The following is a 19,546-nucleotide window of genomic DNA, read 5'->3' as shown; positions in this document are numbered from 1 at the left end:
CTGCAGCCCTAGCCCCTTGGCCGCCATCCGCGCCCTCTAATTGGTCATCTGGGGACGGTCCAATCGGGGTTTGCATGCAAATGACCAGGCGATCGCAGTTTTCAGACGCCAATCTCCCGGCGGACGCATGGCCGGCAGCTGCGGGAGGCATAGATCAGGAGGGAGGGGACCACAGCAGGAGTGAACATCATCTCTGGGCCTGTGCCACCGAGCCGCTGACCTTCAATTTGTACGACAAACCACAGAGAGGAATATCTGAGACACATCGGCACAGATGTCACAGGTGATGACTTGGCAAAGGACGCCTGTAACATGTCTGGACGGACCACATCATTGGTGCATGACCAGGTGGGCAGTGCCACTGCTGTTTACCGTGTTAACAATGGTGTTTTTTTTTTTACAGTGTCGCTGACATCGCTAGCCAGAGAAACTTCTAACAAGCATATATTTTTTTCAAATCTGAACTTCTGTTCCCAGCAGTTTCACGCCTATTTACAGCTTAATGTTTTGCGAAAGCAGTTGCAGTAAAATACATGCCCTTTTAATGACTTGAAGTCTCAATACCTTAATTAAAAATCCCCACCCTTACTCATTGTACCCCCTGCTGGCCAAATCACAAATCACATTTTTTCACAAATGTGAAATTACAAAGTTTTTCCTAGTTAGCTAGTATGGTGCAAATACTATTAATGGCCGTCATTCTACTTGTGTATCCAGTTTACCACAAAAATCCTAACAGAATTGACAGATAAATTCTTTTCTGTTGGGATCTTTTTTTTTCCTGCTCAGCCAGGAGAGATTTCAGCAGCTATTGAATTCAGAGATGATGGTCTCCCTTAATGTATGTTTGCCTCAGATAATGGCCTTAAGTGAATGAAAAGCTTCTTTTGAAGGAAGATCTTCAATGCAGTTGCGTAATGGAATACTTGTCCATAATGGGAAAATTAAATTGAACTATTTTTTGTCCAATGGGAAGTGGCCATCAGCTTGTTCGGACTTGTGGGGTGGAGCTCAAAATGGCAGGAGAACATGAGGGTACCCAGGTTTTACACTGAAAATAGCCCCCCGAGGCAGAGCTGGGGAAAGAGGTTAATAAATCATGCCAGGCTCAAGGAGAAAGATCAAAGAGGCGAGGTGGCTCTCGACATGAGCTCCACAGAACGGTATTACACTCAAGCTCCCAGTGTACTGCTGTTTGCAGGTACATGATGTAGCACTTAATTATGAAAGATGCTTAAAAATAAGCTTTGATGAAAATATTTGAATGTGGTCTTCTGATTTCCCAAGTCCTCTCTCCTATTTTTCTACAGTATAAGTGGTGTTTAATGGAAAGGTCTTGATTGGGGCGCCATCCATTGTTAGCGATAGCGTTCCCTGGACTTATGCGAGGGCTGACGTGGAGCCTTGCATTCCGCCAGCGAGTCGGTACCCATTTCCCACCCGGTGCTTCCTTCTGATGTATCAAATGCGGGGTGTTTTGTACTTCATCTAGCAGATGGCGTTTAGACAGAGAGGTAACCTGCATTCATCACTGGCTGTTAGGCATGAGATTGGTACCCCGATTTTGGAAAATTGGGGCCAGAGCTCAGGACAAAGCTCAAACCAGAAGATGAGCTTGGATGGTAAATAGCATACGCTCTTCTGTTTAATTGCTACCCATAACCCCCGGTTTGTCGGCCATGTAATGGTATCCAGTCTACACTTCTCTGAAGGACTAATGGTCATAAAATTACTCTGCAGGTCATGGGATTCAAACACACAACGTTCTGGTGATGGGCACCAATCATTAATCTGCTTAGCTGTACATCATTGGGTTACATTCACCAATTTAAAATCTGCCTTAGCTGCTTTTAATTAATTTGTTAATTATTACAGTAATTTCAGAGCAGAGTGGGTTTTGAATGAGTCAGCATGGTGTTTCCCATTAATTATATTATACTTAGAAACAATATATGTGTGGACTTTTCCTGGTATGGGAATGAGGAGGCGAGGCGTTGCTCCCAGCAAAGGGGTGTGATAATTAGACCCGTCCAGTTTGCATGTCTCAGAGACCAGCATGTAGTGGTCTGACCCCCATCACTTTCTCCATGTTGTATTAACCGTTCACTATGTTCGCTCTTTTATGGAACCTGAGGCTACTTTGCCTTTAAGCTTTGAATATATTTATGAAATTAACCCGTTTGCATCTCTGTCTGAACATCCTCTGCATCACATTTGAGATCTGGAGTTGGCCATTGGCTGTCCCCATCGTGGAATAGACCAATCGCGTGGACCCACGGGATCTGAGTGAAGCCATTCGAGGCAGGGCCGTTGATTCAGCTCGTTAATATTCTGCTACCGAGCCGGTGTCTTTCTCCGCAGCTCTCGCCTTTCCTCCCACTAATGAGGCCCTTTCCTTTTAATTAATGAATTTAAAATCTGATCAGTCAATTTAGCGTTCTGTCAGTCCTATTCCCAGAGTCCTGGATGTGGGGGTACAAGGTCTGGGGCTTCCATCTTATGGGCTGTGCCTTCCCTGCTGACTTGTACAAATTCTAATTAAGACTAATTAAAGCATCGTTTATGAACGCGCTTATGACGGTTAGGCAAACATTGTGGGTGTATATGCCCTGTATGTCAGTTACCCCCCCTCCCCCGTGACAGTTACGGGTGCTGGGCTGTGGGAAAACAGACTGTCATTCAGCTCTGGCAGTTACCCCGAGGATACGCAGGCGGTCTCATTCCTATGTCCGCTTTCACTCTTCAGCCAGGGGTCACTCAAGGTTGGCCCGGGGTGACCCCGGTGGGGGTAAATGTGGTAAATGAGGAGCGTGATGCAGCCACCTGTCTGACACGCCATCCCGTGAAATGAAATCAGGTATCATTTCCCGTGATATTCACCTCCATAATGCGTCTTCCTGTTGAATCTCTACATTATACCGTTTTTTTACTTTATGCAGAGATTATGCTGCTGTCAGTTGAATGCACCACTTAGAATTTCTGCTGAAATGGTTCAGAACCTTGATTCTCTGTACTAAACTGAAGTGTACCAAAGCCAAAGAGGCATTTAAATGGATCCGCGGCCCCGGTAGAAGGACTGGCAGTTTCTGGCCCTCAGACGGCCAGTCTGGTAAACATGTCTGCCTGTTTGGCTTCGGTGTATTCTGACCTTATGACTGAGTTTAGCTTTCGGCTTTTGCAAAGCACTCTCCGATATCCAGATTTGTTGTTGAAGTTCTCTAAAGATCTCGAAGCATCCTTCCTTCCATCTTCAACATTCACCTTCTTTCCCGGCAAATGCTGGTGGTGGCGGTACCCCCCCCCCATCCACGCCCACCCCCTTGCAAGGCTGGAGGAACTTCACTGCGCCCTTCAATCTCACTGCACCCACAACACCGTACTTAATTTTTTTAAACAAAAATGTTCACAGGGCAGAAGGAAAAATGATTGGTTCAAAGAGCGAGCCAACCAGATTGTAGATGATGTGCATCCAAGCAACTAGAGGACGTGGGACCAACCAGTCAGATGCTTTGGTCCCACCTCCTCTACAATGTGATTGTAAAACTCCCGCGAGTGTATTTTGCACCTCAAGTCAAAGCAGGCTTCTCTGCTGGTGTCATTCACTGTCATTAATCACTGGAAGCCGCCGCCAGAGCTGTGAAGTGCGTGGAATTCCACTGCAAACACCAGAACCACGAGCGAAAGACATCGCTGCTGTCATGCAGATAGCAGACTGACCTTTAACAGAGCAGCCGCTTCAGAAGGTCTGGGGGGGGGGGGGGGGCTTTGTAACTGCGGTTTCATCGTTTTTTTTCTTTTTTCTTCTCCCAAATAGCAGGTAGATGGCTGTTCCTGGCCGTTGTCTCGACAACGTAGACAAGAATGGGGCCTCCTGTCCATCCCCAGAGATTGTATTTAGGTGCTTGTTAAAAGTGCATTACATAAGCGAGCACAGGAGACCGGACGTGGCTCGCACAGCTCGCCGAAAACAATCACACCAGCACCAGTAACTGCTCATATTTGCCAGTCAGTGTGTGTGTTTTGGCTAAATCCCGGAAAGGGCTGATGTGACTGTAGGAATCGCAGAAAAGCCGCCAACTCTCCCGCTACTGGCGGAAAACTCACACTGACTCTCACGCAATCTAGCATTAGCTACGTGAAAATTGTTGGGGTGGTTTGCAAAGCCTACATGCTCTTTACAAGGTAATAAAACTCTTACATACATGTAAATGTGTGTGCAGACTTGTCTCCAATTGAAAATTCTACCAAAGTTGCAGACGCTGTTGTTAGGTGCACCTAGCTGACCCCAGGTAAAGTCCACTTTCACTTCTAGAACCACTTTTGGGTTAATGTGCCATTATGCACAGCACTATTGTACTGGGCTGTTATTTCTGCACTTATAGCCTTTCAGTTAGCCTTAACTAGGCTGGCCATTTTCCTCTGACATCTCTCATTGACAAGGCGTCTTCAGCTATCGAAATATCATTGACTCTCTATAAACTCCAGATGCTGTAGTATGTGAAAACACCAGAACGGATGTTTTCTGAGACACCAGACTGACCAGGTCTGGCAACACCAATCACCCCACAGCTGGCCAGTAGCTAAACATCTTGATCCTGTTCACATGCTGTACTGTGTATATTCAGTTGCAGTCATGTGATTTGCTGTAGAATAAATGAGTAGAATGTTTGCATTAGTAAACAGAGGGGCAGGTGCATGAAGACCCTTCCCACATATATAAAATGGCAGTCAGTACTTTTAAATGGAAACAATTTAAATAGTTTGGGCAAAACACTTTCACGTGACTGAGGTGCACCTCCAACCATCCATCCATCCATTTTCCAAACCGCTTATCCTACTGGGTCGCAGAGGGTCCGGAGCCTATCCCGGAAGCAATGGGCACGAGGCAGGGAACAACCCAGGATGGGGGGCCGGCCCATCAGAGGGCACACTCACACACCATACACTCTCACATGCACACCTATGGGCAAGAGGCAGAGACCCGAGGTGCACCTATTAAAATGATTTTATTTTTACTTTTTCTGTGATTATTGTTATGCTTGATTTAATTCCTTTCTTTTTTCATGTCGGTTAAGCACTTTGTAAACCCTGTGGTTGAAACAGTGCTATTTAAATTATGATTGATTGATTGATTGATTGATAAACTGGCCACTGATTATTGTAAAGTGGGGCTTGGATGAAAGTGGAGATCGTGCCTGCAATATTTTTACTAATCAGTGTTTCATTCTCGCTTAAAGGGCCGGGTTTCCGTTGTTCCTGTGCTTTAAATGTCTTGTAAATGTTACTGTCGTCATTCTCTGTAATACCATTTGCTGCTTGGACAGCTGATGACCCCCCACCCGGTGACACCCGCGTGGCCCTTTGCTTTCGAGTCTCTGCGCTGAGTATCGAATTCTCACTGTCATCCGCAGCTCGCTGCAGGCCCTGGTCGTTATCGGCAACGGTGCTGGAGAGCGACAGATTGCCCCGCGCGTCCCGTGGGCCTCGAGGCGGAGGCAGGCTGGCGGGAAATGGCAGACGTGACCGACACTTTTTTACATGTCCTCTGGCGCACCTGCGGACACCGGCTGTAAAAAAAAAAATCTGAGCTTCTCTCTGTTCATGTTTACGGGGATGAGCGGCTCGGGCTGCCAGCTGCGAGGGCTTCACTGCAGCGCCTCGTTTATATTATGCTTCCAGGAAAGGCTCATAAACAGGAAACATCGACACGGACCAGGATTGTGGACGGACTGCGGCTCAATAAACAGATTAACGACCTGAATGCCCGCCCTGTGTGCCCCCAACTTTTGGTCCTGACTCTCTTTTCAGTTTTGTTTTCGTCTCTCGATTAGCGCCCCCGACTTCAAAGTATTTTCCAGTGAAGCACTAAACAAGGCTGCAGCCGGTGACTCAAGCGAAAATACTTTCCTTTCCTCATCCCCCCCCCAAGACAGGCGCCTGGGGCCACAAAGACATCAGTGTGGCTGGTGTGGGGGTGACAATGTCGCCCTGTGTGGCGCTAATTGTTAGTGGGATGGAGTTAGCTTCACGCGGCCCGAGCACAAGGCACATTCTTCACGGGCATGGCGGTGCGAGCTGGGGACGGGATCCGCGTCCGAGGCTTGCCGGGATATTCCAGGCGGACTGAAACTGGCCGAGGAGGCCCTCTGCATTCCTGCACTTCCTACTTCGCATTGTTGCGCTGCTCAGGATCTCCCCTCCGGAAAACCACGCCGCTGTTTAAGCTCAGTATGTGCGGGGGCGGGCCTCGACTCCCACCCGTGGTCTTGAAAGGCAATTCAATGTGTTTGGGCACAGAGGGTCACCGAACACCTCACCTTGCTATAAGGATGAAAATCCATGAACACTGTTAGCTTGTTTATAAAAGGGGACCCTTTAGCCAAAGGGGGTTGTGTGGATTATTGTCAGGAATGGGGGAGGGGCAGCCAACAAGTATGGTGAGTCATTTGAAAGCCGGTGACTTGGTGAGCTGATCTGAATCACTTTGTCTGGTGCGAGGGAGGGTCCCTCTCACTGTTTACAGGGCAGGACAGGTCACCGTGAGAAAGATCTGCTCATCCGCAGATACTTACGCTCCACGTAACTCTCACCAATACACCCTCAAACGATGCATGATGCAAGAGATGTTCACTCATAGATGTTCCTTGTGAAACAACCAGAGGACGATGGAAGACCAGCTCTGAGTAGAACAGCAGGCAGCAGCATGTAACGCAGGATGATACGGACACGGACAAACAGAAGTACATTTTGTATTATGGTAATGAGGAACAGGAGAACGAATGGACTTGTTTCTTGACGTCACCCCGGAGGCCCGTATGGCCCCCTGCCCCCACCTGAAGTGGCTTGTTCTCCCCAGCCGCAGATGCTCTGCAGTTAGCATCCTGAGCCTCAGAAGCTGTGTGACGGCCGCAGATGCTCTGCAGTTAGCATCCTGAGCCTCAGAAGCTGTGGTACGGCCGCAGATGCTCTACAGTTAGCATCCTGAGCTTCGGAAGCTGTGGGATGGCCGCAGATGCTCTGCAGTTAGCATCCTGAGCCTCGGAAGCTGTGGGACGGCCGCAGATGCTCTGCAGTTAGCATCCTGAGCCTCGGAAGCTGTGGGACGGCCGCAGATGCTCTGCAGTTAGCATCCTGAGCCTCGGAAGCTGTGAGACGGCCGCAGATGCTCTGCAGTTAGCATCCTGAGCCTCAGAAGCTGTGGGACGGCCGCAGATGCTCTGCAGTTAGCATCCTGAGCCTCTGAAGCTGTGAGACGGCCGCAGATGCTCTGCAGTTAGCATCCTGAGCCTCGGAAGCTGTGAGACGGCCGCAGATGCTCTACAGTTAGCATCCTGAGCCTCAGAAGCTGTGGGACGGCCGCAGACGCTCTGCAGCTGCCATCCTGAGCCTTGGAAGCTGTGGGACGGCCGCAGATGCTCTAGATCAGGGGTGGCCAATCTTATCCGCAAAGGGCCAGCGTGTATGTGGGTTTTTGGGGTAACTTTTAAGTCAGCTGTTTACTCCCAGGTGTGAGGACTCTTCAGCCAATCAGTCCTCTAATTAGTCATCTAATTAGGGAGTCGCAGTAAAAACCTGCACACACAGCAGCCCTTTCTGGGTAAGATTGGCCACCCCTGCTCTAGATCCCTGGCAACCTGAGGTATCGGCCGCTGGGAACCGGAATACCGGAGCGACGAAGAACACGGACTCGTGGTCATGGTCGAGAGCGGAGCCACAGCCCATTGGGCGGATGGAGTGCTTCTGAGATTCACTTTAATTACATTACATTCATGCACAACTACTTTTCAGGTACGTCAACCCTGCCCCTTTTTGGGTGATTTTAAGGGGCATTTTTGAGAATGCTTAATAGTAACTAAGTAGTTTTTTTGATCCTTCCATATTACGATCCATGTAATGTATTTTCTGCATTATGAAATTACAAACTGAAAATTACACACACAAAATTAAAATTTGGGTTCAATTAAACCAGGTATGTGTAAGCCCCCCCCCCCCCCCCCCCCCAGGGCATTTGCTTGGGATTTTAATGGAAAGGTTAGCATGTTCTCTTTGTGTGTGCAAAACTAATTTAGCCTGCATCTGTACACTGAGCTGTCAGACACTGAAATGCATTGCCCTTCATGCGGGTGACCTTTGACCTACCTTCCTTTATAGTTCCAGTCAATTATGAAAGTGGAAAGTAATGCATAATTATAAGGCGCACGCTGCCATATTGTACTGCACAAATAATTTGTGTTTATGCCAAGTTACTATGTGCCACTGGCAGTCATGCATAGCTAATACAGCTCCAGCGTGAAACTCGTCTGCTTAGTACAGGGGGGTAAGAGGTCCTTTTACATTTTTAAAAATTTCAATTCATTTGTTTTTCCCCCACTGAATTACACCCTCCTGGGCAGTCAGTAGATGTAGGGTTAGTGTAAAATGGAGGATGTCTGAGAAGTTAACTAAACACACGTTAGTCAATCTACAACACGACCCTAAGATTCTGTGTATTATTGCACATTTCTGGAATTCCTGAAAAGTGCCTTATATTTATTTACAGTGGTTCCAAAAAAAGGCATTTCTCATTACGGTTGGTTTTACTGTTGATATCGTTCTGAAATGAATCTATGTTCACAGACCCCCACCTGTGTGGCGCTAACGATCCTGTCTTTGCCCCTAAGCGTCCAGCTCGCCAGCCAGACCACTGGCCTGACACTCAGGTACGCATAAATTACGCTTCATAAGGTCAGACGCTCACCGGGGTGAAATCATGAAATTACACAGTTGACCACTGTAGGTCCTGGAGGCGTTTAAGCTAATGGCTCTGGAACAGATAGCGATTCAGCCTGGTGAGGCTATGATTGTGCTGCTCTTCAAACCTTCCAGAACCCCGTGGTCAGTGTGGCACAGAACTCCCCATCATGACATGAATTATTGCTTGGGCCCAAACAATGTTGAACTGGAAGACAATTTTTTGAATTTCCGACTTGAATTGGTCGGGAGAAAGGAGCAGCCAATCGCATCCTCAGATCTCCGAGCAGGCCAGCCAATTGCATCCTCAGATCTCAGTGCTGGCCCGCCAATCGCATCCTCAAATGTCAGTGCAGGCCAGCCAATCACATCCTCAGATCTCAGTACAGGCCAGGGTATCCAGAATCTGCTCCCTGCAAGGAGCTGAATGCTTCCCAAACAATCCCGCGTAGACTCCCACTACACATGGCTGGTGTGCAAATTTCCAGTGTCAGTCAGCAGAGACATTTGTGGGGACCGCATATAATACATTTAATAAATGAATTTAAATATATGTTAAAATTCTGATGTGCTGCTTCTGTTTAACATTCAATAAATGAAGGCATATCTTTATCATTAACCTTGTTGGTGGTGAAATCAGCCCAGAAAATGGCCCTCCTAGGTCGGAGGGGGGGTCAGGCCAGCTGGGAATAATCGCAGACAGGGGGCCCAAATCACACAGTGCTTCATCGTTTAGGGGGAGATCTTCTGGACTCTCCACACCAAAACAAATCTTAGTAATTAAGAGATGTCACAAATCCTTTTTAGGAGTAATGGGAAGGGTGGGAGGGGGGTAAAAATTGATAAATAATTGACGACAACTGGCACAGGACTGGTGAACTGAGGGCTAAAAAAAAAGTTAAATGACAGTGGAAATTCTGTTGAGAGCAATGAGGCCTAATTATGTGCCTAATTAATTAGCAGATTAGCTAGAACAATAAACAGCATTCATAGCCAACCCCCCACACCCCCCACACCCCCCGCCCCCCCGCCCACACTCCGCATGGGGTTTGAGGGCTGCTTGAAAATTTTGGGCAAAATTATTACTCTGTTTCTCCGGACTGGTTCTTATGAAATGAATCCCTCAGGGCGACTGTACGCATTTCAGTTGGATTTTTGGGTTCTGGGCAAACGGTCGGACTGAAGCTTAAATGGAGCAACACTGACAGATCAGAGTCAGAATCTTTTATTCGCCAGTACAGAAAAGTACAAGGGATTCCTTTTCGCACTGGTGGCGTCATGACTTGCGCAAATTAAGCATATAACTAAATAGCCAAAATGTAAAAGTACAATGATAATAAATAGAATAAGACAAAATACAGGGATTTTCTGGGAGATGTGCAATGATGAGGCAAGTATATAGACAAAAAAATTAATAAATGAACACATGTGTTTGGCTGTGTTGCAAATGAGTGTATAAAGGTATGAAACGTGTATGGTAGATGGGGTGTCAACGCAGAATGCTGACCACAGTGAACGTTCTTTGTCTTGCCAAATGTCATCAAACATGTATTTCAACAGTATGATGAGATACAGTTTTACAAACCCAATAAGTCTAATATTTATTTACAAGCAAGTTAGCGTAGCATTCAGGCTACATACAGACATGTCTTCGCAAGGCACAGTTAGTCTAAGTCTTTAGCCACCGAGCCCTCTGCTGGTACCTATCTCCCCTCACATCAGTCTCGTGTTTCTGTGGAAAATGATGCTTAGGGCAGCCCCTGTCAGACGGCTGAGCTGTGATCAGCGCAGTCTGTCACCTTAATACCCCTGAGGTTCCCATTGACATGCAAATTCCAGGGCAGGGCGTCGACAGCCGTGTGCCCCTCGCAAATTGAAAAGCAGTTTTTTTTTTTTTTATCTATGCAAATAGGCGCCTGGTAATTGAAGTTAATCAATCACTGCTAGGCTTCGCAGGGACCTCCGGCACGACTGAATAAAGCCGTTATCTTTGCACAGAAAACGGCGGACTTGTAGACAGGGTGAACCTCATCCGGAGATCATTTACCATCACAATGGCTTAATTCAGCACACTCCCCCCATTCTTCTCACTCGCTTTCTCACTTTTCCTCTCTCTCTCCTGATGGTTACGTAAAAAAGCCCGGAAAATGCTCTGCTTGGCTGCTTTTATGCACCATTGCTCACTGATGCCAGCATCCATCCATCCATCCATCCATCCATCAATCAGTCAGGGCATCGGAGAATCTAGAGCCTATCCCAAGAAGCAGAAGGAATGAGGCAGGGGAAAGGACACCCATGGCGGGGGGCTAGTCCATCGCAGGGCATCCAAGTCATCCAGTGCAAAGCAATATACAACAGCGACAGTATATTTATTGAATATGCCGTTCGTTCATTTCTTCATCACCCCCCTCCCCCCTCCCCCCACCACAGTGGACACCAGGATCTCAGGCCTCGGACCAGCTCTCTGTGTAATTATGCAGGATTCGCAGGACTATCAAGCCGCTGCTCAAATTAGTTCAGGATTAAAGGCGCAGGACTGCGGTGACTGCCTAATTGCATTGTATGGCGCTGATCGCATTCAAACAGCCCTTACTCATTTCCTCTGCGGAGCAGTAAGTCAGGGCATTAATATGCAGGCAGGTGACAGGGCCAAGGCATTAAAAGGCCGTTATGCAGAGAGTGTCACTGCTTTCATTCACGTTAATGAAATGGGCGGAAGGAAAGTGTAATAGATTTATCAAGGCTGGAACTGGCTTGCGGTAAATCAGTCAGACCGGGCCAAACGAACCGGACAGCAGCCGTGGGACTGAACCACGATAAGTATCTGTGACACGGTTTGTCTTCCCAGAATGTCCAGCCCCTCACTCATCTGTTATGCCCTGCTCAGTACTTTCTATTGTTCTGCCAACTGGGTTTTGAACCAACAACCTTCTGGTCATAAACACAATGACCTAACTCACTAAGCCACATACTACCCCTTAAGCTAGGCGCAGAATCCGTAAGGGCTCACTAAACACCCAGCACTAAAGGGCACCGACTATAACACTGCCTGCGTAATACATGGTAACACCGGGAGTGATTCCATTAGAGAGCATCATCTGTATAAAGCAACCTGTCTCACTTAGGCAAAGATATCACTGAGAAACGGAACAAAAATTCTGAAGTCCCTAAACATGAAGAAACTATGGCTTATTGGTCTTGGGGCAGCAGCCAGATGTTCTAGGGTTAACTCCCTCCTGCGAACATGCTGATTAAAAATTCAGGTTGTGATTGAGTGTTATTGGTATCGTCGAGGTACCAATGTTGACAATAGACAGACATGGAGAAACTACAGTGGCTGATGGGATATTTGTGGTACTTGACAGACACCTTATGGTTTAGCCAGGGACGGATTACGGACCGGGCCAGCGGGGCTGCTGCCCAGGGGCCCTTGGGGTGCAGGGGGCCTGTGGGGCCCCTAGCCAAAAACAATTTGCAACGCTTTTCAACAATGTATTTTCGTTTGTCTATTTTAGAGGGCCTACATTCTTTGATCCTCTGCCTACAAGGGCCCCTGACCCTATAGGGAGGGCGTTTGGCTGCCAAGGGCCCTTGAATTGTGGTGGTGGTGGTGGTGTCCCTGGGTTTAGCAACAACACTATACTTGCCCGATGATAAAATGGACCAGGCTCCCACTGCAGGACCTAAAACAGGAATTATGCGAGAAACTGGGTCTTTCATGAGGCAAACGGGAGTCGGCGAACCCCATGTTTAAAGAACCATAGTGCCAGAAGGTGCTGGACTGTTATCATACGGTGCTGTGATGCTGTTCTCTCCATGTGGTTGATGATTGCGTGTGACTTTAAGCCACAGATATTTGATTCTGTTCACTGCGATTCCCTCTGAGATCAGATCTTCGTCTGCAGACGTTTTGGAAACACTTCACTCGAGAAGGTACAAGTAATGCGGCGTTATGCTATTACTCATTAAAAACAAAACTGTCTTTCTTACATATTGACCTCATGTCCGTGCATCATTAATGAATCTTTTATCCCAAGAAGATACTACATTTGTCACTATATCTGTTAATTCCGCAAACCTTTGTGAACTACTGAAGGAACAAGAATTACAGTATTACAGATGCATTATTTTTAACAAATAGTTAAACGACAGACCTTGGCTCAGATACTTCATTAGTATTTGTGTATTGCACAAATTCCAACCACAACTAATTAACCTCAATCAGGATCTCAGTGTCCCTGCTATCTTTTTAATGTTCTTGATGGTTCACTGCTGCTTAGATTAGTGTGGACACGCAGTGGCACTGGATGGGCCGGCCATGGACGAGGCGGCAGCCGTCACTGCTAATGAAGCCACTGCCCCATCTAATTCTAAGCTGCTACGTTTATATTAGGGTCAATCCCGCTTCATTTTAACTGGAAATGTTAAGTAGGGTTCTTCCATCCGTGAATAAAACCCTATTAAGTTGCTAATTGCCAGACGTTTAGATTCTGATACACCAAATACATAAAGAGTCTACTGTGATTATACCTTTTTGGTCCAGTTGAGTGTCTTATTGAGCCAAAGTTTTATTCTAAGAGGTCACACTGGGGTTTCCACTTCATGGTGGGAAGAACGACGGACACAGACACGACTAACTATTCCCAGTCTCCATGATGCCGTGATGTCAGCCAACGGTACTTAGATAAATGATGTCACTGACCTTAAACAGAGTCCCAAATCTCTGCGTGTTCATGTGTTCCCTGCGTTTCACGAATGAGGTTTTAATTGCTATTAAATCCTAAATTGTGTTATTTTTAGTCTCCATGAACACGAGTGTTAATTAGCAAACGTGTCTGTCATGTCTAAATGGCAGGGGTCGTGGTGTTCTGTCTTCTCACATCTTGCTTATGTCATGGTGACCTCTGACCTTTGACCTCTGACCCCAAGTTTCGTGTCACACCAGCACTTCGCTTCTGGGCAGGTCTGTAAAGGCATCCCCTTGATTTTAAGGTTTTGATTAAATCTGGAATTGAAAATCTGAATTCAAGTATTTAGCTAATGTCCTTTGATACTTAGGCGATAGTTTAGATTTTGGAATTAAATAGTGTATTATACACTGTGTACTGGAGAAACTGAATACTTCAGCTCAGTGTTTTCTGCAAGAATAGTTTTTGAACAAATTCTTTGCCATTTTTACTGTACTGGATTTTCACTAAAGGAAAAGCAAACAATTGACAATAAAAAAAAAAAATAATAAATAAAAATAAAAAGCATTGGTAAAATGTCCTGGTGACCAGGATACATGGTTAGAAGATGGACAGGTAAGCAGTAATGTGAACTTTCCTACGCTAATGTTCTGCACAGTGCCTTACTGTTTGAAGGACCAGAGCATCATACAGGCAGCATTAGATGCGATTTGTGCAACCCGGCTAACGATGGGCTCTGGTTAAGCACATTCAGCACCTGCTCAGAGATGTCAGGATGTGGGGCTCAATCTTAAGAAGCGCTGACGCTTTACCTGATGGGGCGCAAATAATACAGTAATTATCCTATTACTTGTGCATTAATTAACTGCAAACTAAGTCTTCGTTACATACTGATCGCATGTTAATTCATCATTAATGAATCGTGATGCTATAATTGTTCACGGATTTATTCATTATTTGCACTTCAGTAGTAACTGAGTCAAGTGGAGATACCAGAAAAGTCCAGTAGGGCGATGTCACGGGGAAGCAGCAAATGCTCAAGCCAGAAACAGCCCTGAAACACCCCGGATGCAACCGGAAAGAGACTCTTCTCCGGCCAAAGCGCATAAGCATGAAACTGCATAGATGAATAGTGCATGATGTCATCCAGTGACTGAGCGGCTGAATATGTGTCATTGTGGGTAAGCAAATTCATTATTCTGCTTCCCATTTGAAGTTTAAAAATAAAATAAAGCATGAATGGGAAAGCAAAACTCTTCAAGACATTTAAAAATCTTAGACGTATTTACTAATTAAATGTAATTAATTTTGTATTATCAAGCCTGCTGAAGAGCTGCGGTTCTGTGTGTGCGCTCTCGGTGCACGCGTGTGCGGCAGTGCAGCCACAGCCATGTTGATTCATGGTTTCAATCCATCCTAGATTTGAGGGTACAGTGGATTAAACGCCTTCCCTTATGACTCTATAAATGCGAGAGGGTCATGCGGCACACTGCAGGCTGTAAATGACAGGCCGTAAAAACAGCAAGTGCACAGACAGGCCCTGAAATTAAAGGCAGGCCTCACGTGTAATAATTAATCCTATTTGACGGGACAAAATGAGGTTGCGCAATAATGCTTCCGTGGGCCAATCGGATACACCCACCGCACTCTGCGTATAAGTGCCTTAACTGATGACTCTGCATATCATTAAAAAGCGAATTAGAATGTGAAATAAAAGTAGTATATGGATACGATTCAAATTTATATACAACATAATTGCATGAGGGAAACTGTATTTTTTGCGATTAAAGATATTAAATAAAGCCAATGGCATTTCAGCATAACCTGGCAACGAGAGAACTGTTATAAATCTGATTATCTTGAGAAAATAATTTGAAAAAGGCTAAAATGTCATAGCAGCATGGCACATGAAAAACAGCAGGTCGTAAAAATAATTTAGCAAGAAAAACGGGAAATATTCCGAAACGGGACAAGGAAACTAAAATGCATGTTCAACGATACAGAACTCAAATCGATACATTCAGCTGTGCGTATTTCGGGCTGTAAAAGGTCTACAGTACAAAGAAGTAACGTTTGGCATATTAAATTAGAGCTCTGGATAAATATTACGTATAAAATGTTGGGAATATCATTGGTAAAATGTAAAATTGGCAATAATATAGAAATCAAAGTGCGTGCTTTATGTATGACAAACAAAGCTTTCTGAAAAATGTAAGAAATATTTTAAAAGATAGTGTAATGGTAATATTACTCATCATACTCGGACTGTGTTTGAGTGTATCTGGATTGGGGGTGTGGGGGGGGGGTGTCTCTAAGACTGTGCTGGCTCCCCCGTGGGGGTTGGGTGCCTGGCCTACACCCCTCCACCACTCCGGTCAACAGTTACAGGCCCTCTCTCCTCCAAGCTCTCCTCCACGGTCTTCATCAGGACAGCCAGCCGGCTATCCGACACAGTACCCTTCTTTACAGCGCTCATCAGCTGTAACGAGAGAGGGGTGAGGGGGCGAGGGGTTACCTAGCGGCACATCTACAGGATGCCCTGAACTTATCCCCAGTGTGGTGCCTAGCACCTACATCCTATCATCAGGGACCAGGGAGATCAGAGAGGAGAACCTGAGAGACAGGCAAGTAGGACCTGGGAGACAGACGAGCAGGACCAGGGAGACCGGAGAGGAGAACCCGAGAGACAGACGAGCAGAACAAGGGAGACCAGAGAAGAGGACCTGAGAGACAGGCAATTAGGACCAGGGAGATAGACGAGCAGGACCAGGGAGATAGACGAGCAGGACCAGGGAGACAGACGAGCAGGACCAGGGAGACAGACGAGCAGGACCAGGGAGACAGACGAGCAGGACCAGGGAGACAGACGAGCAGGACCAGGGAGACAGACGAGCAGGACCAGGGAGACAGACGAGCAGGACCAGGGAGACAGACGAGTAAGACCCAGGAGACAGACGAGCAGGACCAGGGAGACAGACGGGCAGGACCAGGGAGACCGGCGAATAGATCCGAGGAGACAACGAGCTTCATGGTTTCATGGCCACATGCGGTTACTAAATGGCAAATTTTAAGGAAAAGGTCAACAGTTTCTGCAGTTGAAGGCAAAATATTCTTATGGGCTCCTACTATAACAGGAGACATTGCTGTTATCTACATCTGCTTAATACTCAAGTATACCTAGTTACTCAGGTCACACCTTTAAGCAAAACTAACCACACTTCTCACCATTGTATTCAGCATGAGTATTAGTGCGGAACGCCGCCACCTCTTCTGGTACGTAGTGGGGTGGGGCAAAAAAACCTATGGCTCAGTGGGGGGGGGGGGGGGGGGGGGCATGTATATATTACATTGTGGGGAGAAAATTTTGGCGTTTTTTTGGTCCCCACAAAAGGAAACAAAATTCTATAAATATTTGTGATTGCAATCAGAAAAACTGGTTACTTGTGGTTAAGGTTAGAGCTGGGTAGGTTAAGGTTGTCATTGTTTGGATTAGGGTTTTTCCCATAGAAATGAATAGATGGACCCTACAAAGATATGAATGCAAACCTGCGTGTGTGCTTGTGGGTGTGTGAGTGCATGTATGCATCCATGAAACTGAAGCTCATCATGATTCTGAAATGCCCCGCAGCCAGACCAAAGTGAGTCAGCCATTTCTATAAATGCCCAACTTGAGAGGAATGGGTTCTCCTCTTCCATAAAACTCCGTTACTGACCCGTTCGCTAGTATCTCATCGCATTCAGAGGGGCGAGGCCTGCAAGACCCCCCCCCCCCAAGCCCATCAGGCTCACGTCACGACGTGGGCTAATTTACCGTGAGACGGCTGCTCCCGACACGGGCAAATTTCTCACTCATTAAAAACGGATCTCCTCTCAGACATCTAATTGGTTTCCTCTTCTGGAACCTGAACGTCTGGGAAAGAATGTTCCAGAACGTGTAACATGGGGGCCCCGAACCGCCGTTAAGCTTTCACACTTGCAGTGCGCTTAGCAAGCTGTTCTGACTAGACCTGGCACTCGTTACCTGGAGGACGGAGGAAGAAAAAAATGTTTGAAAAAGTAGAAAAACGTCATTTTCCCTTTGCGGGTGTTAATGAAAAATGAAAAAAGCTCATTTCTAGAAATACTTTCAGCTAGCCTGCTAAGAATAGGCTGCCTTTGTTGATTTGTACAGGGTAGGTTTGATCACCAGTGGCAGTAACGTCACATGTCACAAAGTGAAGTGGTGTGTCATCAATTATACCAATAATCGATTAATCGAGTTTAATCGAGTTACGGTGTCAGCTGTGCTGTGTACCTGCCTGTGGCTTCAGGGTCTCCCCACCAGCTTCTATAGTTTTATCATCTCTTTGGACCAAAGGCCTTTTCATACTTCTGTAGGTGCCTCCATGCAGATGTGCCCCCGCGCGAACGTTTGACACAAATTATGCAAATGCAGTTCTTTGCGCTCGAATGCCGGCAGCATTTTTGCATTTGCAAGTTCACTGTTCTGGGCATTTGTATGACCTGGCTTGTTTAAGTAATAAAAATTCAAACATATTAATCCAAAGAAATATTTGACATCCACTAAGTGATTTATAAAGTAAAGCAGGAATTGTAGCTGATCCAGACTCCTGTGTTGTAGTTTTGGGAGTATTTGTTCTTCTGTAATAGGTTCAAACTGTATAACTGTTTCAAAGAGAAACACCTTGCAATTGTGTTATTACTGCTTAAGATATTTTGGTTTCACACATTTATAAACAGCTTCCTGGCTTCCTGCTGTTTAAAGAGTAAATACACGATATGGACAAAATTACAGGGACACACATCTTAGTCACTGAATTCAGGAATTCCATTGAGACCCACTGCCACAGTGTATGAAATCCAGCACCAGCCATGCAGTCAGGTTTACAAACATTCATGAAGGAAAGGGCTGTTCTGAGGAGCTCAGTGAATTCAGGCATGATACTGTCATAGGACGCCACCTTTGCAATAAGTCAGTTTCTGAAATTTCTTCCCTGCTAGATATTCCACAGTCAGCTGTAAGTGGTATTATTGAAAAGTGGAAATGTTTCGGAACAACAGAAACTCAGTCTCGAAGTGGCAGATCACATAAAGTAACGGACCGAGGTCGCGGAGTGCGGAGGCACATAGTGTGTAAGAGTCGCCAACGTCCTGTTGAGCTGCAGAGTTCCAAACTTCCTATAACATTAACCACAGCACAAAAACTGTGTTTCGGGAGCTTAATGGAATGGGCATCCATGGCCGAGCAGCTGCATGCAAGCCTCACATCACCAAGCGCAATGCCAAGCGTCAGATGGACTGGTGTAAGGCACCCTGTCACCGGACTCTGGAGCAGTGGAGACATGTTCTGTGGAGTTACGTTTCTCTGTCTGCCAGTCTGAGGAACAAATCTGGGTTTAGCAGATGCCAGGAGAACATTTCCTGTCTGACTACATTATGCCAACTATAAAGTTTGGTGGAGGGTGGATTATGGTGTGTGGTTGTTTTTCAGGATTTGGGCTTGACCTCATAGCTGCAGAGAAGGCAACTCAAGGCTTCAGGATACCAAGACATTTTGGACAACTGTATGCTTCCCACCTTGTGGGGACACTTTGGGAAGGCCTTTCTGTTCCAGCATGACTGTGCCCCAGTGCACAAAGCAAGGTCCATAAAGGCATGGTTGGGTGAGTTTGGTGTGGAAGAACTTGACTGACCCGCACAGAGCCCTGAACTCAACCCAATCAGACACCTTCTTCTGGATGAATGGGAAAAAATTCCCACAGATACATAAAATCTCGTAGAAAGCCTTCCCAGAAGAGTGGCAGCTGTTATAGCTGCGAAGGGGAGACCAACTCCATATTGTTGCCTGTGAATTTAGGATGGAATGTCATAAAAGTTCCTGTAGGTGTATTGGCCAGGTGTCCCAATACTTTTGTCCATGTCGTGTATTTCAGACATAGAGATGACATGTTTCAATTTATTCCACAAGAATAACCCATTGTTAACTGTCTAATGCTGTTTTGTCAGCAAAAGTAATCATTCAGAAATATTCTTTGTATTATTTTTTCTTACCATGGCAGTTTCCTTTGAAAAAAAGTCATTAAATTGTGTCGTGCACTCAATACAACACGGCACAGAGGCGCAGTGGT

At 46.2% G+C, this 19,546-nt stretch overlaps 1 protein-coding gene across 3 annotated transcripts in view; it reads right to left on the bottom strand.

Annotated features, from left to right (window-relative positions):
* Window positions 1-9,939: 9,939 nt before the first annotated feature.
* Window positions 9,940-19,546, bottom strand: part of LOC125710224 (glycerol-3-phosphate dehydrogenase, mitochondrial-like) — a 31,158-nt gene continuing 21,551 nt past the window's right edge. For all 3 annotated transcript variants that reach the window (XM_048979749.1, XM_048979748.1, XM_048979750.1), the window contains one exon: window positions 9,940-15,897. In XM_048979749.1, the coding sequence (XP_048835706.1) occupies window positions 15,772-15,897 (126 nt within the window). In that variant the 3' untranslated portion in view covers window positions 9,940-15,771. The remainder of the gene's footprint in view (window positions 15,898-19,546) is intronic.

The sequence above is a fragment of the Brienomyrus brachyistius genome, chromosome 16 (genome assembly GCF_023856365.1).
Source record: "Brienomyrus brachyistius isolate T26 chromosome 16, BBRACH_0.4, whole genome shotgun sequence".
NCBI lineage: Eukaryota > Metazoa > Chordata > Actinopteri > Osteoglossiformes > Mormyridae > Brienomyrus > Brienomyrus brachyistius.
Note: the sequence above shows the minus strand (reverse complement) of the source record. Positions and strands in the feature narration are given on the sequence as shown.